Source organism: Poecilia reticulata, chromosome 1 (genome assembly GCF_904066995.2).
Source record: "Poecilia reticulata chromosome 1, P_reticulata-male-v2, whole genome shotgun sequence".
Taxonomy (NCBI): Eukaryota; Metazoa; Chordata; class Actinopteri; order Cyprinodontiformes; family Poeciliidae; genus Poecilia; species Poecilia reticulata.
The window spans coordinates 13,120,478-13,139,953 of record NC_088830.1 but is presented as its reverse complement, the minus strand read 5'-3'; the positions used below and the strand labels follow the sequence as shown (position 1 = coordinate 13,139,953).

General features: G+C 42.3%; 3 protein-coding genes across 3 annotated transcripts; 1 reads left to right on the top strand and 2 right to left on the bottom strand.

The window, feature by feature from the left end:
- Window positions 1-16: 16 nt before the first annotated feature.
- mettl26 (methyltransferase like 26) lies at window positions 17-3,885 on the top strand. Its single transcript, XM_008409490.3, has 6 exons — window positions 17-364; window positions 484-646; window positions 1,981-2,040; window positions 2,107-2,174; window positions 3,068-3,146; window positions 3,245-3,885. Exons 1-6 carry the CDS (start codon window positions 27-29, stop codon window positions 3,299-3,301), a joined length of 765 nt encoding a protein of 254 aa, XP_008407712.1. The 5' UTR covers window positions 17-26; the 3' UTR covers window positions 3,302-3,885.
- Window positions 3,883-6,896, bottom strand: wfikkn1 (WAP, follistatin/kazal, immunoglobulin, kunitz and netrin domain containing 1). Its single transcript, XM_008409480.2, has 2 exons — window positions 6,300-6,896; window positions 3,883-5,403 (listed from the first exon to the last, which is right to left on the bottom strand). Exons 1-2 carry the CDS (start codon window positions 6,549-6,551, stop codon window positions 3,883-3,885), a joined length of 1,773 nt encoding a protein of 590 aa, XP_008407702.1. The 5' UTR covers window positions 6,552-6,896.
- Window positions 6,897-9,392: 2,496 nt separating this feature from the next.
- On the bottom strand, window positions 9,393-13,567 carry LOC103465010 (ras-related protein Rab-40C-like). Its single transcript, XM_008409505.3, has 6 exons — window positions 12,881-13,567; window positions 12,744-12,804; window positions 12,609-12,669; window positions 12,095-12,172; window positions 10,960-11,182; window positions 9,393-10,469 (listed from the first exon to the last, which is right to left on the bottom strand). The coding sequence occupies exons 1-6, from the start codon at window positions 13,032-13,034 to the stop codon at window positions 10,156-10,158; spliced, it is 891 nt and encodes a 296-aa protein (XP_008407727.1). The 5' UTR covers window positions 13,035-13,567; the 3' UTR covers window positions 9,393-10,155.
- Between the last annotated feature and the right edge of the window lie 5,909 nt (window positions 13,568-19,476).

Below are 19,476 nucleotides of genomic sequence, written 5' to 3'. Positions count from 1 at the left end.
TAATTGGATTGTAGCTCAGGCACGTGATGCTAATGCGGAAGTTGACAGTTGAAGTGCGAAACCTGCACATTCGTGGGTGTATTGAGTGGGGTACATCTTTACTTGGCCAGCTGGAGTGGTTACATAAACTCTACCGGATAACTCGGCGCCTGAATCCTGTCTTTGGCACGATGCTGAACGCCGCCGCGGCAGAGAGGAACAAGGAGCCTATTCTGTCGGTTCTCCGGGACAGCGTTAACACTGAGAGACCCCTGCAGGCTCTGGAGATATCCTCTGGCACCGGGCAGCATGTCGTTCACTTTGCGCAGACTTTGAGAAATATCACCTGGCAGCCGTCTGAGTATGACCGCCAGTCTCTTGCCAGGTAAGCACAGGTGTTAAGTTAGCTGTCTAAAATAACCTTTCAGGGCTTCTGTAATATCATTTTCAGTCGAGGTAATGTGTTTTATGCTTCACAGTAAATGTTTTGTATTCTGCTTTCAGTATAGAAGCCTACAGGTCTCACTACCAGCTGCACAATGTAAAGCCTGTCATCCACCTGGATGCTTCTCAGCCTCATCAGTGCTGGGGAGGGATTCAGCCTGAAAGCCTTGACCTGGTGCTCAACATCAACATGATCCATATTTCTGCCTTGTCCTGCACAGAGGTTAGCCTGGCAAATTATTTTAGCTTCATTATTTAAAAAAATAAAAATAAAAAACCGGTTCTTAATATTTAATCCTGAAGCATTCTTTAGACATACCATTCCTCAAAGTATGTTGGCTGTGTTGAATAAATGTAGCTTAAATGTAGCAAAGGATATATTTTTAAATAGAATTGTAATCTCAGCTGGTTCAAGTTAGCCTGAAAGGCAAAATTACATAAAAAAAATACACCCATTTGTTTCTAAGAACAAAAACGTTCCCATTGAAAACCATTGAAATGCATTTTTTTATTATTATTATTACAGTCCTTTGTATTGCGATCTCATTTTGGATTATTATTTTTTTCCTCTCATACTTAGTGCCTTTTGTGGAAATATTTCTTTTTTTAGTTAGTTTAAAAAAACAAACGAGACATGAACTGAACTTAAAAGTGTCAGAAACCTGTATCAGCCTAAAAACCCTGATATGGGTTTTTAGGCTCATTAGGCTGTTATTGATTTTTATTTTGTAATTAGATTATTTGCACACAAGAGGGCAGTGTAGTACCAGAATCCTTAGGTGTGGTCACCTCGTTTTCAGGTGGAGAGGTTTAATTGACAGCAAGTACAGTTTCCATGTGTGGCAGCTGAAATATAATAACAATAATAATAACATAAAGTTGCATCCAAGCAACCCTTTTTGCTTCCAAGCTATTTCATACTACCATTACCTATCAATTCCTGTTTGTAGTTTTTTTGGGGTTTTTTATGAATTATTGAGATAATTACAAAATTACTCAAACCTCATGATGCGATTTATTTTAATTCTATACTTTGATTTGAAGATTTTCACATTGTTTCTGGGCATTGTGGTTGTGGACCAATTAGAAACACATTACCCTACAGTACAATGTGAGTAGATTTAAGAAAATTACTGCAATTAATTAGTGAAACACGGGCTTCTAATGCTCTAAGCCTTTTCTTTTATGCAGAATTTTTGTTATGACTCAGTGGTTTCACATGAACCTCTGTAGATTATCTTCCAGCAGTCAGAACTGGTGAGGTTGTTTTAGAGCGTCTTGAATTGAGTGTTTTGCAGCTTAGAAAGCTTTTTATTTATATGGTAGCACTCATCTTTTAATAAACTGACCTGGTTTGGTTAAATACTGAATGCACGCACAGTACGCATAAAGCTTCCCCTGAGTGTATTTACATAACAGCTCTTCAGATGCGTAGCTCCGCAGTTGATAACTGTAGGCAGTTCCTAACAAAAAGGTTTGAGTAGTTTTCCACTTTCCAGCCTCCGTTTTATGTGATGTGGTTCTGGTGCCCTAAAAGACCTCACTGTTCTCTTCTAGGGATTATTCAGAGGGGCTGGAGCGCTGCTGAAGCCACAGGGTCTTCTGTTGACATACGGGGTAAGCGAAAAACATTTCATTCCATTATCCGATCCACTCACAAATGCTAACGATTAATGCTCTCAGCCGTATGCAGTGAATGGCCAGATCACCCCTCAAAGCAACGTGGACTTTGACTACAGCCTGAGGCAAAGGTAAGATGATCTGTTGTTTATTTAAATAAATGCACCAACAAAAATGCACTGGTTTTGTTTGCTCATCATCATCATCAATCACTGAAGCTTCAATTCAGATACCACAGCAGAGACCCTACTTGATTTCATGCAAAACTCTGGAAATTTTTTTTCTCACCATGGGGGATTCTTGAACTGATGACTCTTGATCCACTTTATAATTAATTTGGTTAAAAATGATCTCACCCATGGGGCATTAAAATTTTTATTCCCATTTGGTTAATTAAAAAAATCATGAGATGATAGAAAGTAACATTGAATTGTATACCACTGATCTCAATGCACATAAACTATTCAGAATGGAAGTGCATCAAAAGCAACACGCATCCTTCAAACCTATTGTAGGACTTCATACTCCACAAAGTCCGCTTATAGATCCTCGTAGAACATGTTTTTGTAACAGAAGCACCTGCTAAATGAATACTTTTCAAGCCATTAGTGATCAGAATATTACGTCTCTGCAATTTTTCTTTGTACCAAAGCTCAGTACTTAGTCTCACTCTCTGCACTGGTTGCGAACTTGCAGTTGGCTGCTTAGTAAACGTTCTGCTTGTAGTTTGGCAAAACAGAGCCTCCTTAATGAGAGTGATGTGTGAGACTCCATTAATATTCACGCAAACTGTAAAATTTTTTAGCATTAAATTTTGTAGCAGCCTTCTTTCAGCCAGCTGACCGGCAGTACAGTCACTCCAGGACTACATCTGGCATCAGATTTAAAGGACTTTAAACTAAAGGAGAACTATATGGCTGAAAAATTCAAGGCTATTAAACAAACCAAAACAATAACTTTGTATTTACTTCTATTTTTTATGTATAAACATTTTACTATGTATATAAAGTGTTTAATCTTGCAGGAATCCAGAATGGGGACTAAAGGACATCTCATTTCTCAATTCTGTGGCACAGAAAAATGGTTTATTCCTGGAGAAAATTGTAAGTATCTACTTCATAAGGGAATCTGGCACAATTTTTTTTCTTTCTAAAAGCTATCTCAAAAAGTATAGTTTTTAAAATGCTTTAAATTTGTCTAGGTGGAGATGCCAGCAAACAACAAATGCCTTCTCTTCAGGAAAGAGAGTTTGGTGTGATCCATCTCTGAGGCGAAGGATGGTCCAAACGCCTTAATTTCCACTTGAATCATTGTATAACTTGGCACACATTATTTCAATCTTAATTGTTTTTCTCTCTGTGTCAAACTGTTAAGTATTGTACAGGTAAACACTGACATGAAAGTTTATTTTTATCATCCTAGGAAAGACAAATGTTAGTAACTAAGCATAAGTGCTTCTTAGAGGTAGATGACCTAGAATATACAGTACATGACTAGAGGGGCAATACACACAAAAAGTTTTTAAGAGCACACATAAAATAAAGTACAGTCTTATACAACAGTGATCTATTTTAAATATTACTTAATGGATTTAACTCATCATGATTAATTTGGTTGGCAGCTATTTTAGCTGATTATTTTTTTTCATTTGCCATTAGAAATTACAACATGAGTCATAAAATAGCATTTTAGTTCTGTATAAATTCTCACAATATCTTAAATGTCATAAAAACCTCTGTTGGACTGAATGTAAACAACTGATCTTCCTTACTTAAATAAAATGGCTGTAGTCACTTATTTGTGAAAATAATTAAACGTACCATTGTGTCCCAGCAAGCTTCACAGTGTTTCACATGTGTTTTTATTGATGGCATCACGAAGCCTGCGGAGCCTGCGTTCTGGTATGGCTTTGACGTAGCTGTCCGGCTGGATGATGGCCATGCCGTCCTGCACCATTCCCATCACCAGTAAGGGGTTCTCCTCCATGGTAATGTTGGGACAGGGACAGCTCCAGTCAATCTTGACTATGGTCACCTCTAGGTTTTTGGTGTTGAAGAAAGTCAAGCCCATCTTTTCGTCCCTTAGGACTTCGTCCAGACTAAAGTGAGCCAAACCGGAGTCGAGGTCCTCGATGAGCTCCGTCAGCCGGCCGACGATGGCGAAGTCGCTGCGGCACAGGGTGGGCATCATTTTCCCCCTCATCCGACAAGTTCTGCACGGTTTCCGTTTGGGCTGTGGGCAGTTTGCCTCGCACTCCTTTTTGGTGGCAAAGCTATTTGCGTTTCCCTGGCATCCTCCGTAGGCAAAGGGCTGGCATTGTTTCATTAAGGAATTCCAGGCCCAACGTGCCTCCCAGTTTTTGCAGGGACCCTGAACCGCCGGCAGGGAGCAGATTCCCATCCCCTCTCTCTGACAGGACGCTTTGCACTCCTCGTACGTCTCAAAACGGTTGCGACTGTCATCGCACCCACCACTGCTGAAGGTCACGCAGGAGCCCAGCTTGCTGTCATAATACCAGTCCACGTGACGCTCCCCACTGCACACTCTAGTGTCGACTTCAGCAAGGCAATCGGCTGGAGAAAACGGCCGTCCCATAAGCAACTCGGGATCTTCGGAAAAGTCATCATCAGCTCGGCGAATAACAGACAACGGGTAATCCGCTTGGAGAACTCCTACGGAGTTTCTTGCAATGCATGTGTATATGCCTGTATCCCAGACCTGGGCATTGTAAACAACTAGCTGACCAATGTTTGTGATGACTACATTGCCATACATCTGGTCCGGCCTCATGACTAGTCGCTCACGTCTTTCACTCTGCTTTTCCCAGGTCACGTCTGGTCTGGGGACTCCAATCACGTCACAGTGGAAGCTAACGGTGCCCCCAACGTAGATTGACTGGTGGTGAGGGTTTGAATACAGTGTGGGGGGCATGGGGTCCTCCTGGGAGGATGTTGGGGTTGGAGAAGCTGTAGTATCAAGAGGCAACGGACTGGTGTGAGGACCAGCGAGGTAGAAGCGGCAAGGAATCACAGTCAAAGTCACTCCCCGGATACAGGCTTCTGCATCCATGTAACAGCGGTTGAAGTAGGTGAGGCCGTCTGACGCACAGGTGAAATAGGGTTCTTTCTCACAGCGGTCCTGGCATTTGCAGATAGGTTGTCCATCCCAAATGTCACAGGTTGCCCCCTGCTGGCTGCAGATGAAGCCCTCACAGGTAACCGTGGAGGCAGGGGCAGCGTCTCCGTTGCCTCCTCCTTCCTTACCATCTGGCTGAGCAGGCGTGCCGTCGGAGAAACGTGCAGAAACACAACTGTTGAGGCCGCAGACATTGGTGCAACATTTCTCGTGTTCAGCGCAGTCCTGAGGAAGCAGAAAATTCAGATCGTCACTTATGCCATTTGAAAGGAAAAATGCATTCAGTGTTCAAGAGAAGTTTGACATTTTTTAAAGAAAGTAATTGCACAGTAACTAAAAAGAACAACAGGTAAAACCACATATCTCTTAGCTGTAAATAGACTTGTTTTTTTTTTTTTTTGGGTGGGGGGGTTGCATATAACCAGTACATCTGTGGCAAACCACACTGCACTTCTAAAAAACTGTAACTAAAGAAGAAATTACATTTAAAATCTTTTTATTTAAGTGTTTGTGTATGATCTGACCCCTGGATGCCCAAGTCTGACACTGATGATGGTGTCCAAGATGCTAAAGTTCAAATAGTGTTGCAAGCCTTGTCAATTTCCCAATATCCTCCCGCTACACTCAAGTACATATTTCCTGAGGTCAAAGATAAAAGTGCCTCTGTTTTCATGGATTACAGTTCAAATAAACACATTTTGGATTTATTTTAAAAAAATTCTAATATACATATACATATTGACAGTACTTCTCAGAATAACTTGTCATCTTATTATTACTCACAGTGACTACTGTTGGAATAATTGAGCCAATGATTTAGACCATCAACAACACACTTTGGGATTTAGTCTAAAGCAGTCGCAAAGTTTGCTTATACCTCAGCCGGCTCTGAACACCTGCAAGAGGTGCTTTAAGGTTTGAATGTCCCACATTATCCAGTGGAATAACCACATCACTTCACCTGAGTTTTGGAGGAGGAAAAAAATGTCAATCACACCAACTACACGTCTTCCAGTCACCCTCGGGGGGTTTTGCAGTACAGAAAACTAAAAGTTCATTCGTTCATCTGAATCACCCCACGTCCTCTCCACTCTGTTTAACCTCTGTTTTTAGGGTCTCACCTCATCCAAGCTGCATTCCCTCTCGCAGGTGCTCTGTGCATCAACCCAAAGATTGTTGTTGAGCTTGTTGGGACAAAACCCTTCGTGCTCAGCCGTGGCTCCTGTCACGCTGGCAGTTAAGGAAAAGTCGAGAAAATCGCAAATCAAGAACACCAGCAAAAACACGCGTGTCCATCTGAAGGGCGGTTTGCTTTGCCACCTTTTGTCCTTAGAATGCCTGACTTGAAAAAGTTGAAGAAGGATCTCAGACATTTTTGCTTCTTTGAACGAGTAGTTCCATCCCTCCTTCGGTTCTCCAATAATAGATTGTTAAATATGTCTGTGTGCTTTCTTGAGAAAAACCGACCAAGTTCCAGTTTTACAGCCCGTGATGTTTAATGAGCATTCGCACGAGCGCATGCTAATTGTCTACTTTAAAATATCCTCCCCCCACCCCTAAATAATAAAGGTCTGGAGCAACAAAGAGCAAAATTCACCTTCGGAAACGAACGAAGGACGCAACCAGCTATCCACAATGAAAGATGGGGAGAGAGAGAGAGAGAGAGACGGCTGCAGCCTTTCAGCGTGTGAATGGAGGTGGAAAGGCCCCCCCACCCTTCTCTGACCGCCCCCACGGCCGTCCTGAGTCGGAAACTTCTATGAAGCAACACGGTGAGCAACGCAACTGGACAAACATTGTAAAAAACATCAAAGACAAGTGGAGCCACGCTGCACAGTGCTGCTAAATAGAAGGAAAAGATGCGTATTTTGATTGGAAATGTGCTTTTATATATAGATAAATATCTCTATATCTACGGACACGTATACGTCACACACGTATAGATATACAGACATGCTAAGAGGCCCTCGAGGCAAGGAGCTTGAAAGGCCAAGCAGAGGGCGTGTCGCATCACGTCCAACACAGCAGCGTTGTTTGCGGCCTCTCTTCTTGTCTAGACATGGGTCAGTTTACCACCGAGCCTCATTGGCGCTTGGCTCAGAGATGCCTCGGCCAGGTGGGAAGGCGTAAAGAGCCCCATTTTCAGCAGGGTGTGACTCATCTTTTGTTGCCGAGCCGGGCTGCAGAACTAGCTACACTCCCCCTACACAAGCCGCTCCTTCCTGCTCATCTTTTCATTGGCAGTGACCCTGCAACCTTTCGGTGACTTCTGACCGCCCCGCATTCACGCTCCGGGGCGATGGAGCCCCCCGGTTATCCCGAACTGGCCAATACCGAGGGAGCAGCTAATCAATTCAGCTCCCCCTCACCCACAGGTTTTTAATGCACTTCAACACCAGCCAGTCCCTGGACTGGACAAAAGGAGAGGAGAGGGAAATTACTCCCACGACTCCCACAGCGGCCCCGATAAATGTCTGAGTAAAAGCATATAATACATACTTGGAAGTAAAATCTATATTTCCTTGTGATTTTGAGCACAACAAATCAAATCGTGGCAAACTTTGAGACGCACCACTCTCTTATTCTTTGTTGAATGTTCACATGAGGGTTTTTGCAGTGTGGAAATTAAGTCTTACCAAGTATTTTTGGAGTAGTATCTAGTGAAAATATCTTGAGCAAAAACTAACTTACAAGTACTATTTCAGCAAGATATAGGAGCTTGTTTTAAGTTAATTTAATTATCGCTCACTTAAAAATAATTACTACTTTCACTAGCAGATTATTTCCCCTCTAACAAGACATTTTTCCCATTTTATTAGTGCCAATTGAACTATTTAATACGGAATGATTGACTTAAAACAATAATTTAAATCACCTATATCTTGCTGAAAAGTTGCTTGTAAGTTAGTTTACTCTTACTTCAAGTGTACTAAGATAAATGCACTAGAAACTACACCAAAAATACTTGGTACGACTTTGTTTTTGTAGGCTATTGTTCTAAAGAGGAACCACGGGGACATGCTCTATTACAACACACTCAGGAAGCTGAGATAAAAAATACATTCATTTACATAATCACGAGAATCTGCCACTTAGTTGACTCATAAAGAACATAAACATTCAGTTTTTATACGTAGCTTATAATGTGTCTGATGGTCATTTCAAACATTTTGCATGTTGACTTTTATTTAAATTTTACCTCTTGGAAAGCAAAATACATTCTGAAATGCCATTTAGTTGTTCTTGCAGTACAGAGAAAAATGTTTCAATGTTCATTCTGCCCGTAGAACGTTTCGCTTCAAGACGTGACAAACTGCATGTGAACCGTTTAATCTATGCAGTCGGCATGGGCTGGTCTCTGATTAAATCGAGGTTTCAAATCATTAAATTGCAGAGAAAGTACTGAACTGGACTGACGATTTGCAGAGCTGCACCTCCACAACTGCTGGTCAGCTGGCTGAACGACACACACCACAATTATCCCGCATTTACAAAGACAAATGTTTCAGATCCCAAACCCCGGCATAAAAACGGAGAAGCAGGGAGAATCTAAAGAGACACTGTTTGTTAGAAATGGTGTTTTAAAACTACAGTTGGCAAACTCTGTTAGGCAGAAGCAAGCAGGCTGAAATAACAGCAATGAAATAATGATACTTTTATTTAATATTTTAGTGTCAGTAGATCAACAAAGTTCATCTACTATAAGAACTCGAGATTGTCAATGCCCATAAATAATCTAAATTATCCAATTACTCCTCCATATTATGCTCCCTGTTTGATATAATAAAAATATATTCTCTATAAAAGACCAACCACTGTAAAAAAAATTAAGTAAAAAGAAAAAAAACTTTAAGTGAATGCACTGCAAAAACAAAATCTTAAAAGTATTTTTGGTCTAGTTTCTAGTGCAGTAAGTGTAGCTCAAAATATTGGAAATATAGGAGCTTACTTTAAGGCTGAACTCTCTTAATATTAGTTCTACTGGCAGATTATTTCATAGACGTTTGAACTAGAAACTAGACAAAAAAAATGCTTTAAAATAATTTGTTTTTACAGCATTTCCAATTGGCTCCCCCATCACATGGCTACAGCAAACAAGCTGTCAGATATTTTTATACTGAAAATTACTCACAATATCCTAAAGCAAACAAAATTCTCCTGCAGCCAATGTCAACATGAACGAATCTGAAAGTGAAAACACAACGATCAGTGCGCTCATTTGTACAAGTTCTGTTTTTAATAAGAGCCGAGCAAAACTAACCATGCTGTCGATAGTTAAAACAGTTACACAACAAAGCGGATCCAATGTAGGTTTAAAAAGCCCAGACACAGTGCAGTGATGAATGGACCCGAATCAACAGTTTTGGAAAACGAAGAGCTTTTGTTTAAAATCTGTTCCTCCTTAATTCCACTTCATTAGCATATCTTAAAATGTATCAAACAAAATGTTCTGAATAAATAGCAAAGCAACACAATTTTTTTTCCCCTGTACAAAAAGGCCATAAAACACAAAATACTCGAGACGAAAACAAACATGAGAAGCTCCTCCACATGAAAATCACTGCTTCACATATACACGTGTGTATATATATATATACACATACATAACTTCAAGTCCAGCTTTAAATACCATTAAACAATCTCGTTTTTCCTTACAGAAGAGAATCATCTGTAGTGTTAATTAGTGAGAGATAATCCTTGATTCACATTAGTTGATCCCCCAGGAAATCCTCCCTGCCTTGATAGAGAACAGGTAATCGAGCATCCACAAGATGGCGCCGGCGAGAGCAAGGTGAACAGAAACCAGTCCGTCAGTCCAGCTTGATTCCTGAACATCAAATAAGTTCATATCCGTTTTCATTTCTGGCAGCTGGGAGCTCTACATGGTCTTCAGCCTTGTGACGTCTTGGAGCAACAGCTTTAATATCTGCCCTGATGAGGGGTGATGATGGGGCAAATATCTCCTGCACTCCGTCACTATGAGATCTTACAGTTGCCTTTAGAGGAGGACGACGATGAGGAGGAGGACGACGAGTTCATCGGAGGACTCTGAGGAGTTTTGAAGGACTTTGAGCGTTTCAGGCTGTTGGCTTTGCTTCCGCCGCCGCCAGACGCCGTGCTGTTGGCGACCGAGTACGAGCGTCCGTGCATCATGACGGCGTTCATGCCGTTGGCCATGGAGAAGGACTTGAGGTGGGATTTGATGGCGACAGGAAGCGGCAGCTTGTCGATGAGGTGGACCGGCGTGCAGGAGACGATCGATCGGCAGCACAAGTCCTGAAGGCTGAAGACTGAGGGGGGGGAAGGGGAAAGTAAAAACTATTAAAAATTTATGTGTTGGTGAAGAAAGGGAAAAAAACAAAACAAAAAAAAGTTTCTCTCTTTTTTCTCTTAAATGGAGGTCAAAGAAAGAGAAAAAAACAAAATAAAAGAATACAAGTTATTTCTTATTTTTTTCTGTTTTTATATTTTCTACCTTTTCTTTCTTTTTATATAAAAAGAAAGAGCAATAGAAAACTGGGAGGAAAAAAAGAGAAAACAATGGAGAAAAAAAGTAGAAAGAAAAAATACAAAAACTGAGTGGAGAGTATAAGGAAAGGAGGACTCAGCTTTTAGACAATTGGAAGAATAAACTGGAAAGACATTTTTTTTTAAAGTTATTTATTCTGTCTCAGTTGAGCTTTAGGAAGATAAAAGGCAACACTCTGTGATTGGATGTTTAACATGTTACCTGTGGAGCAGACGAAGCTCATCACATGAGACCCGGCTCAGCTGACTCACCTCTGTTGGGCCTCCAGAATTTCTCCATGCCGTGCCTCATCAACACGATACGCGACAGCTCTGTGAACGACTCGATGACGTTGAAGTTGCAGAGAGGGCTGACCTCGAAGAAGGTCATGCTGTTTTTTTCGGCGTAAGCCCTCGCCTGCTCTGTCGGCACTTGGCGCTTGAAAGCCAGGTGAAGTCGGTTCCCTACAAGGATCCTGGGAACGCCGGGAGCATGCTGAAGGAAAAGGAAATCCTCTTATTATTCTGTTTCAGGTACATGTAAAAAAAAAATAAAAAAACACTCCACTTGTCTTCTGAGCTGAGGTTTAATATCGGGCCAGGAGAGTGTGGATGATACAATCTCTTGATAAGGTGTCCGCATTCCTTATACTGTCCAAAAATGTGTCAAACAACAGCCAAAGACAGGAATCAATTTTCTTGTCTTTTATTTAAGTGACAAATCATCATGAAATAAAGTTTAAGGTAAAAATGAAGGAAAGTGATTCATGCTTTCCAAGGTTTCCCCCAGAAAACTTGCTAATCCTGGGGGTTGAGCGCTGAGGCAGCCATTCCTCCAGCAGTCCACTGTGTTTTTGAGTTAAAAAATGTTTAAAGTTAACAGGAAACTTGAAAATATCACAATAATTATGTGTTATTGAAAGATTAATACCTGAACACCAACTATAAACTCTTTAAAAAAATGAAAACATTTTAAAAAGACTTAAACAAATAAGCAATGCTAAGCCTGGCGGGGCCACAAGTAAAGCCTGGTGGTCCGCCAGGCTTATAATACACTCTGGGAAACCCTGCTTTCAAAATCTTTCACAAATAAAAATCTGACACAATTACCTTCAGTGCCCCTGATTTGATGCAACAGATTCTCAGCCGGTTCTGAACTTTGACTAGGCTGTTCTAAAGCATGAATGGTTTAGCTTTAAGCTAAACCATTGCTTCTTTTACTTCACAAGTACTTACTAATTGGTATGGCTGTAGCACAAAAATACCAATAAATTATATTGACTGTGGTTGTAATGTGGGACAAATTAAATGAGAATGAAGATGTCAACAAGCCACTGTACTTTCAGTATCAGTACATGTTTCTCACATACTATTTTTCTGTCAAATATAAATGGATTAAAGCGATTACCTCATCAATTTCCCGGATCCAACGATCGATCCCATCAAATGACCAGCCGTTGGTGATGTCATATACAAGCAGGATGCCCTGTTCAGAAAAATAAATGAATAAGAATCATATAAAGAGGTTCAACATGCACAGGATCTCACCGGGAATCAGGATGGAGAAATATAAATAATCTGCAAAAGCTACATTTGAGTGAAAAGGCAAGCTTCAGCTTTTAAACGAATGCTTCCAAGTATGCCATTTACCTGCTGCTAGGTTCCTGTCACTTTCAAATTTGGGAAAAACCTAATTATTTTTACCCGCAACTTTGAACAAACTTTTAACTGCGCAGCTTTAGCGGTGACGCCACTAACCGTCAGACATGAAACCAAATCCACGCCAGCATTTCAGAAATGAGGCCAGTCACCATGTTGCATGAGAAAAGCGCATGTATCTAATGCATTTAGCTGTATTATCTATATTTCAGGTAAATATTTAAACCTTTTAAGAAACAAGTTAAAGCTGCTTTCGGGATTACCTGTGCTCCACGAGAGTAAGACCTGAAGATGGTGCAGAATCTCCCCTGGCCAGATGTGTCCCTGTTGAAGGCACAGATGTAAGCCCCGTGTATTTTTTAAATATAATATAAAATTTAGTGATGCTGAGGCCTCACCAGAGCTCCAACTTCACCCGTCTACCGTCCAGCAGAATGGTGGTGGTCTTGTAATCAATCCCTGAAACCACACACATTGAGTTGATGTCGATCTCTCCCAGCTGCCACCTCTGACGGAGTGAATATGAGATACTTACCGCTGCTGTAGGCATATGGAGACTCGACAGATCCGTCCTGCAAACTCTCCAGGATTTCTCCTTTTCCTACGTCGCTGTCCCCCACGAGAAGAAATTTCAAGAGATAATCGTAGCTCTTGACGGGGCTGCTTTGAGTTCCCATCATCCCACGCATTGGATCTGGTTCGCTGAGAGCTTTACAAGCTCCCCGGATTCTATATGCTGTTCGGGGGACAATCTGGAGGGCTCCCCAGAGAGCCTGCGGACTCTAGACGATAGCTGCTAGCACTGGCTAACCAGTTAGCTGGTAGTCGAACTTGAAGAAATTAATTTCTCTCTATAGCTCAATCGTTAATACGCTGCAAATTATATTCCCCACTGCAATGCAAACTATAACCATGGATATGGAGGCTGTATTGTTCTAGTAAATTATCAAAACAACAACACTGGCTGCTAGCTTTCCCGTTAGCAAGCCAGCTAACTTAAACATTAGCGCTGCATTCTTTAACAAAACTGAAGCCGTAAAGTTAAAACTAACCGGTTTAAGCTAACTTGCAACGGCACTCGACCAAACCAAATCAGAGTTTGTCTCCACTTGATCGCGAAAGACTAAAAAGCTGAAGTAAAATAACAGGGCCTCCCCGACTCCAACGACGCTGTGATCGGACTGTGAGGGAACAACCAGGCAGTGACACCATTCACGGTGTCACTTCCGGTAAGTTAAATTCGAAGTAAAGCTGAACCTTTTGCAGAAAATATGATTGTTGTTTATGCAAACAAAACGTCAAAGACTGGAGGAGCTGGTTTTAAACCTGGAATTTTATCAACTCGTTGTTTAGAGCTCAGAAGCAGAAAAATGATTTAATGGTGGGAAGTATGAAGCACTCTGAAGATGCCTTCATCTTGAAAATGTGGCACTTAAATTATTTTATTGTTGTTGGGTTCAAATTTGTATTCTATAGTTTTTTTATTTTTATGTATATATATATATATATATATAAAAATTCCCTTCTCACCCTCCTCGGGTGGTCTGTTTCATCCTCTGAGCTCGGGTCTTCTTTTTACCAGAGGCCTGGGAGCTTGAGGGTTCTGCGCAGTATCTTGGCTGTGCCTAGAACTGCACATTTCTGGACTGAGATGTCTGATGTTGTTCCTGGGATCTGTTGTAGCCACTGCTCCAGTTTGGGGGTGACTGCCCCGAGGGCCCCGATTACCACAGGCACCACTGTGGTCTTCACCTTCCAGGTCTTTTCCAGTTCCTCCCTGAGGCCCTGGTACTTCTCCAATTTCTCATGCTCCTTTTTCCTGATGTTGTAATCACTTGGTATTGCTACATCCACCACAACGGCTTTCCTCTGTTCTTTATCCACCACCACAATGTCCGGTTGGTTCGCCATTACCATCTTGTCTGTCTGGATCTGGAAGTCCCACAGGATCTTAGCTCGGTCATTCTCCACCACTTTTGGGGGTGTTCCCCACTTTGATCTCGGGGCTTCCAGTCCATATTCTGCACAGATGTTCCTGTACACTATGCCTGCCACTTGGTTATGTCGTTCCATGTACGATTTCCCTGCCAGCATCTTGCACCCTGCTATTATGTGCTGGACTGTCTCAGGGGCCTCCTTGCACAACCTACACCTTGGGTCTTCTCTGGTGTGGTAGATCTGAGCCTCTATTGCTCTGGTGTTTAGGGCCTGTTCCTGGGCGGCCAGGATGAGAGCCTCTGTGCTGTCCTTGAGTCCAGCTTTCTCCAGCCATTGGTAGGTTTTCCTGACATCAGCCACTTCAGTTATTTGTCGGTGGTACATCCCATGTAGGGGCTTGTCCTCCCATGATGGTACTTCCAGCACCTTGTCTTCTGTTCCCCATTGCCTGAGACATTCGCTGAGCACATCGTCCGTTGAGGCTTTGTCCTTGATGTATTTATGGATCTTGGATGTTTCATCCTGGACAGTGGCTCTCACACTCACTAGTCCTCTGCCTCCTTCCTTACGGCTCGTGTACAGTCTCAGGGTGCTGGATTTGGGGTGGAATCCTCCATGCATGGTTAGTAGCTTCCTAGTCTTAACATCCGTGGCCTTCATCTCTTCCATTGGCCAGCTAATTATTCCGGCAGGGTATCTGATTACTGGTAAGGCATAGCTGTTTATTGCACGGATCTTGTTCTTGCCATTGAGCTGGCTTCTCAGGACTTGTCTTATTCGTTGGAGGTATTTGGCTGTGGCTCCTTTCCTTGTGACCTCATTGAGGTTGCCATTTGCTTGTGGTATTCCCAGGTACTTGTAGCTGTGCTCTATGTCTGCTATTGTTCCTTCTGGGAGTGAGACCCCTTCTGTGTGGGCGACCTTCCCTCTCTTTGTAACCATCCGACCACACTTCTCTAGTCCGAATGACATCCCAATGTCAGTGCTGTAGATCCTGGTGGTGTGGATCAGTGAGTCGATGTCTCGCTCGCTCTTGGCGTACAGCTTGATGTCATCCATGTAGAGGAGGTGACTGATCGTGGCCCCATTCTTGAGTCGGTATCCGTAGCCAGTCTTGTTGATGATTTGGCTGAGAGGGTTCAGGCCTATGCAGAACAGCAGTGGGGACAGAGCATCTCCTTGGTATATGCCACATTTGATGGACACTTGTGCAAGTGGTTTGCAGTTGGCTTCAAGGGTGGTTTTCCACAGCCCCATCGAGTTTGCAATGAAGGCTCTTAGAGTCCTATTGATGTTGTACATCTCTAAGCATTCAATGATCCAAGTGTGTGGCATTGAGTCATAGGCTTTCTTGTAATCAATCCAAGCGGTACACAGGTTGGTGTGTCGGGTTTTGCAGTCTCGGGCGACTGTGTGGTCTACAAGGAGTTGGTGTTTGGCTCCTCTGCTATTTATGCCTATGCCCTTCTGTGCCTTGCTCATGTATTTATCCATGTGCCCGCTTATCTTAGCCGCTATGATGCCTGACATGAGCTTCCATGTTGTAGAGAGACAGGTTATTGGCCGATAGTTGGATGGGACTGAACCCTTCGAGGGGTCCTTCTGTATCAGGATTGTGCGCCCTTCAGTTAACCATTCAGGGTGAGTCCCATTTTGTAGCAGCTGGTTCAGTTGAGCTGCCAGTCGCTCATGGAGGGCAGTGAGTTTCTTAAGCCAGTAGCCATGGATCATGTCAGGTCCTGGTGCTGTCCAGTTTTTCATACCCGAGACTCTGTCTTGGACATCTGCCACAGTGATGGTTACCGGGGCTTGTTCCGGGAGGTTGCTGTGGTCCTCTCGTAGAGAGGTTAGCCACTGTGCATTGCTGTTGTGGGACGCCTCCCTTTCCCATATGCCTTTCCAGTATTGTTCAGTCTCCAGCCTGGGTGGGTCTGCTCTGTTGTTATTACCCTGCCATTGAGAGTACACTTTGGCTGGTTGGGTGGCGAAGAGCCGGTTAATCCTCCTGGCTTCATTCTCTCTCGTGTATCTCTTTAGGCGGCTGGCCAAGGCTTGGAGCCTTTGTTTGGCAGTTTCGAGTGCTTCAGGTATGGGCATCTGGCTGTACTTCTTGGGCTACTGGAACAAGACGGAAATGGGCGAGAGGTGAAAACATGGATCTGTTGGAATGCTACTACTCAAGTAATCCTAGTCAGAGGGGCTACATGCAAAGACTGTGGGAGGAATGGTTAGCTCGACATCCCCAGTCAACACTAACTGCCAAACAACTAGTAGCTCAGTGTTCCAACATCCGCAAACGGCAACTGCTGTCACAACTTGAGATTGACGAGGTACGACACAAGTGCTACGGGAAGGAGCCAGGATGCCAGGTCAGAAGGGAGTCAACTACAACTCCCCACCCAGAGACTGGGTATGTAGCCCCAGTAATGAACGAACCATCTGAGCTGAACGAGGCAGCAACTGACCTGAGAGAGAGAATCATGGCCCGAATGAACACCAGACGACCCCGACGCCAATTACAACGGCTGAGTGAAGTACCATCAGAAAGTCTCATTGAAGATGTGAATGCAGCATTGAGAACGATCCCTACCAACACCATAACAGAAACCAATGAGCTGATATACAACTCAGCATCAGTGATCCTTGAGATGCTTGGTTATAAGAGCAACCATGAGACCCAATACCCACCATGGAAAAGACGGTTAGAGGCTAAGATCAAGATCACAAGGAGGGAAGTGAGTCAACTGTCAGAGCTCCAAAGGGGTGCAATGAAAAGATCAGTACCCAAGAAGTACAGCCAGATGCCCATACCATGAGACCCAATATATATATATATATATATATATATATATATATATATGACATTTGATCCTCTGTCTCTTTAAAAAGCGCCTCTTTCCAAAAAGCTGCTAACACCACAATGCTTCTGTATTATCCCGTTTACAACCAGTCTTAGAAGTGTTGGACTGAGAAGTAGTTTGTATGATGAACTCAGCAGATGCGCAGTTACACCAGGAATTTGCTAATCCCTGCTGCCGCTAGTCGGCAGGAGCTGGGTTGGGAATGCTTGTGGGAAGGCTGCTCTGTGAGGCTCCAAGGAAGAGTTTTGTGAGAGCAGGAGCTTAGACATCCCTGGATGGCTGCCACCGGAGATTCAAGGAGTCCTCAAACATGCATAAAAGAATCAAAGCAACACTCTGGGTATGTTTTTGGTGAGGGATCAAAATTATAATATGATATAAAACTCAAAAAGTCAATTTTACACAATACTTCCCAGCCCCCATAAAGATCTTGTTCACTCAGTTTCACTTTCTTTACCTCATTAATTTCAATTCAAGTATTGCTACTTCATGTTGATATCTCCTCATTTGTTAGTGTTGTTTTAGCCATATGTTTATTTTTTTGTTATCTAATTTTTTTTTCATTTGCACATATATGTTCACCTGTAGAGCTTTCAGCTACATTCATGATTGCTCTATGCTTCTGTATGTTTTTTTTCTGTAGGTCAAATTCCATAAATATTGCAATTATTGTATATATTATTGATAATATGTGAAATATACATGAGACCCAGAGGAAGACCCGGGACAGGTTGTAGGGACTATGTGTCTTGGCTGACCTGGGAACACCATGGGATTCCTCCGATGGAGTTGGTTGGGAAAAGGGAAGTCTGGCCCTCTCTGTTTAAACTGCTCTTATGCTTATTTATTTAGACTTTATTCATTTAGGTATTACAATCATTTTGATGTTGGAAAATTAATACAAAATCATTATTCTTTTGGTGTGATTCAGTCTCACAGGCAATTTTGTGAGCAAATATTCAGCATTGTATATTCCAAAAGATACAAAATAATTTATTTTACTAGGTATTTTGCCAAATGTGTATCAGTGAACTGAAAGTAAATATAAAAAACGTGCTGAATAAACAACTCTGTTTCCCATTAAAGATGTTTTGGTGTTTTTCAGCGGTTCTTTAGAGTCCTCTCCAGATTGTAGGGCAGAGTTTGTCTGTTGAAAACCTGCCAGTGGCAGTTTTGGGGCTGAAAATAGTTCTCAGATGCTGGGCTTGTTCCGATGATGTTTTGCTCTCCTCAAAGTTCCTGAATCTGATTCAGAAAGAGAGCAGATAGTGACACCTGAAAAAGAGGAGGAAGCAAAGCAACCTTCATTGCCTAAAGCCTAGTTTTTGCCTGCCTCAGCCGATGATTCCTCAAGAGACGGATCAAAGAAGCTTTCTGAATATCTCAACATTCCTGTTTCCAGTGATCACAGAAAAGTTCTGAAGCCTGAAACTAGGATTAGAAAAAGTCCCATCTGGCTCTAGGGAGTGTTTCCCACTCTTCCAACTGATGAAGGCGCAACAAACAAACCGGAGCTAAAGTTATGTTATCTGGACAGAATATACGCAAGAACCAGGAAGGAGGTCTTTAAGTCTCAGGATGCATTACAAATATTTAACTCTAGGAAGTTGTCCAATGAACTACGCTGATAAAGATTACCATTATCTTCTGTACACTCTAAAAACTGATTATTAAATTCCAGAGGAGTAAAGATTTAACCTGAATTCTTTGTTTTTCTTGGTTTTCTGAACATTGTCTCATATACTGACTGAAGTCAACTGCTCCAGTTTTAAGGGAAATGCCATTTGGTATTCCCCTGCAAAGTAAGTATTAAGGGTAAGACTTGTTCCTTCAGGCGACAAGACCTCTCATTCAACATGAGCCCATTGTTACAGCTTGTTTTACTCTTACAAAGTCGGTTTTAATCCAAAACTGCAGACCAACAAAGAGCGCCAACAAAAGAGCAGTTTCACCATTTCTCCTCTAGATGGCAGGCTTTTTCAAGCCAGACTTACAATCCCAGCTTCCTGTTATAGTGAGAATGGAAGAAATGCTCTTTTTTTATTTTCTTCAGGATCACCACCAGAGGGAGCCATGGAGGGAGATCAACCAAGTGCCCCTCTACTCAGACTGCATTAGATGTGCTGTTGAAAAGCGTTTGCCCCTTTTCAGATTTCTTCTGTTTTGTTTGCTTTTTTTGTTCCGCCTCAATACTTTAGATCAGTGGTTTCCAAAGTTGGGGTTCAGCATCTGCTTTGGGTTTCCAATTGATAAGTGTGGGGTTTTAAGATCCTCTTCAGAAATAAACGATGTAACAAGAATTATAACATCAAGAAGCACTTTTACTGCAGAT

Bases quoted from the DNA above. Each gene is read 5' to 3' on its own strand.
- mettl26 (XM_008409490.3), top strand. From the start codon at position 27: ATGCTAATGCGGAAGTTGACAGTTGAAGTGCGAAACCTGCACATTCGT. The intron at 647-1,980 runs GTTAGCCTGGCA...GTTCTCTTCTAG, and splicing joins CTGCCTTGTCCTGCACAGAG to GGATTATTCAGAGGGGCTGG. The intron at 2,041-2,106 runs GTAAGCGAAAAA...TAATGCTCTCAG, and splicing joins GTCTTCTGTTGACATACGGG to CCGTATGCAGTGAATGGCCA.
- LOC103465010 (XM_008409505.3), bottom strand. From the start codon at position 13,034: ATGCGTGGGATGATGGGAACTCAAAGCAGCCCCGTCAAGAGCTACGAT. The intron at 11,183-12,094 runs GTAATCGCTTTA...CTTTTCCTTCAG, and splicing joins GGATCCGGGAAATTGATGAG to CATGCTCCCGGCGTTCCCAG. The intron at 10,470-10,959 runs GTGAGTCAGCTG...CCCCCCCCTCAG, and splicing joins ATTCTGGAGGCCCAACAGAG to TCTTCAGCCTTCAGGACTTG.
- wfikkn1 (XM_008409480.2), bottom strand. From the start codon at position 6,551: ATGTCTGAGATCCTTCTTCAACTTTTTCAAGTCAGGCATTCTAAGGAC. The intron at 5,404-6,299 runs GTGAGACCCTAA...CTGCTTCCTCAG, and splicing joins GGGAATGCAGCTTGGATGAG to GACTGCGCTGAACACGAGAA.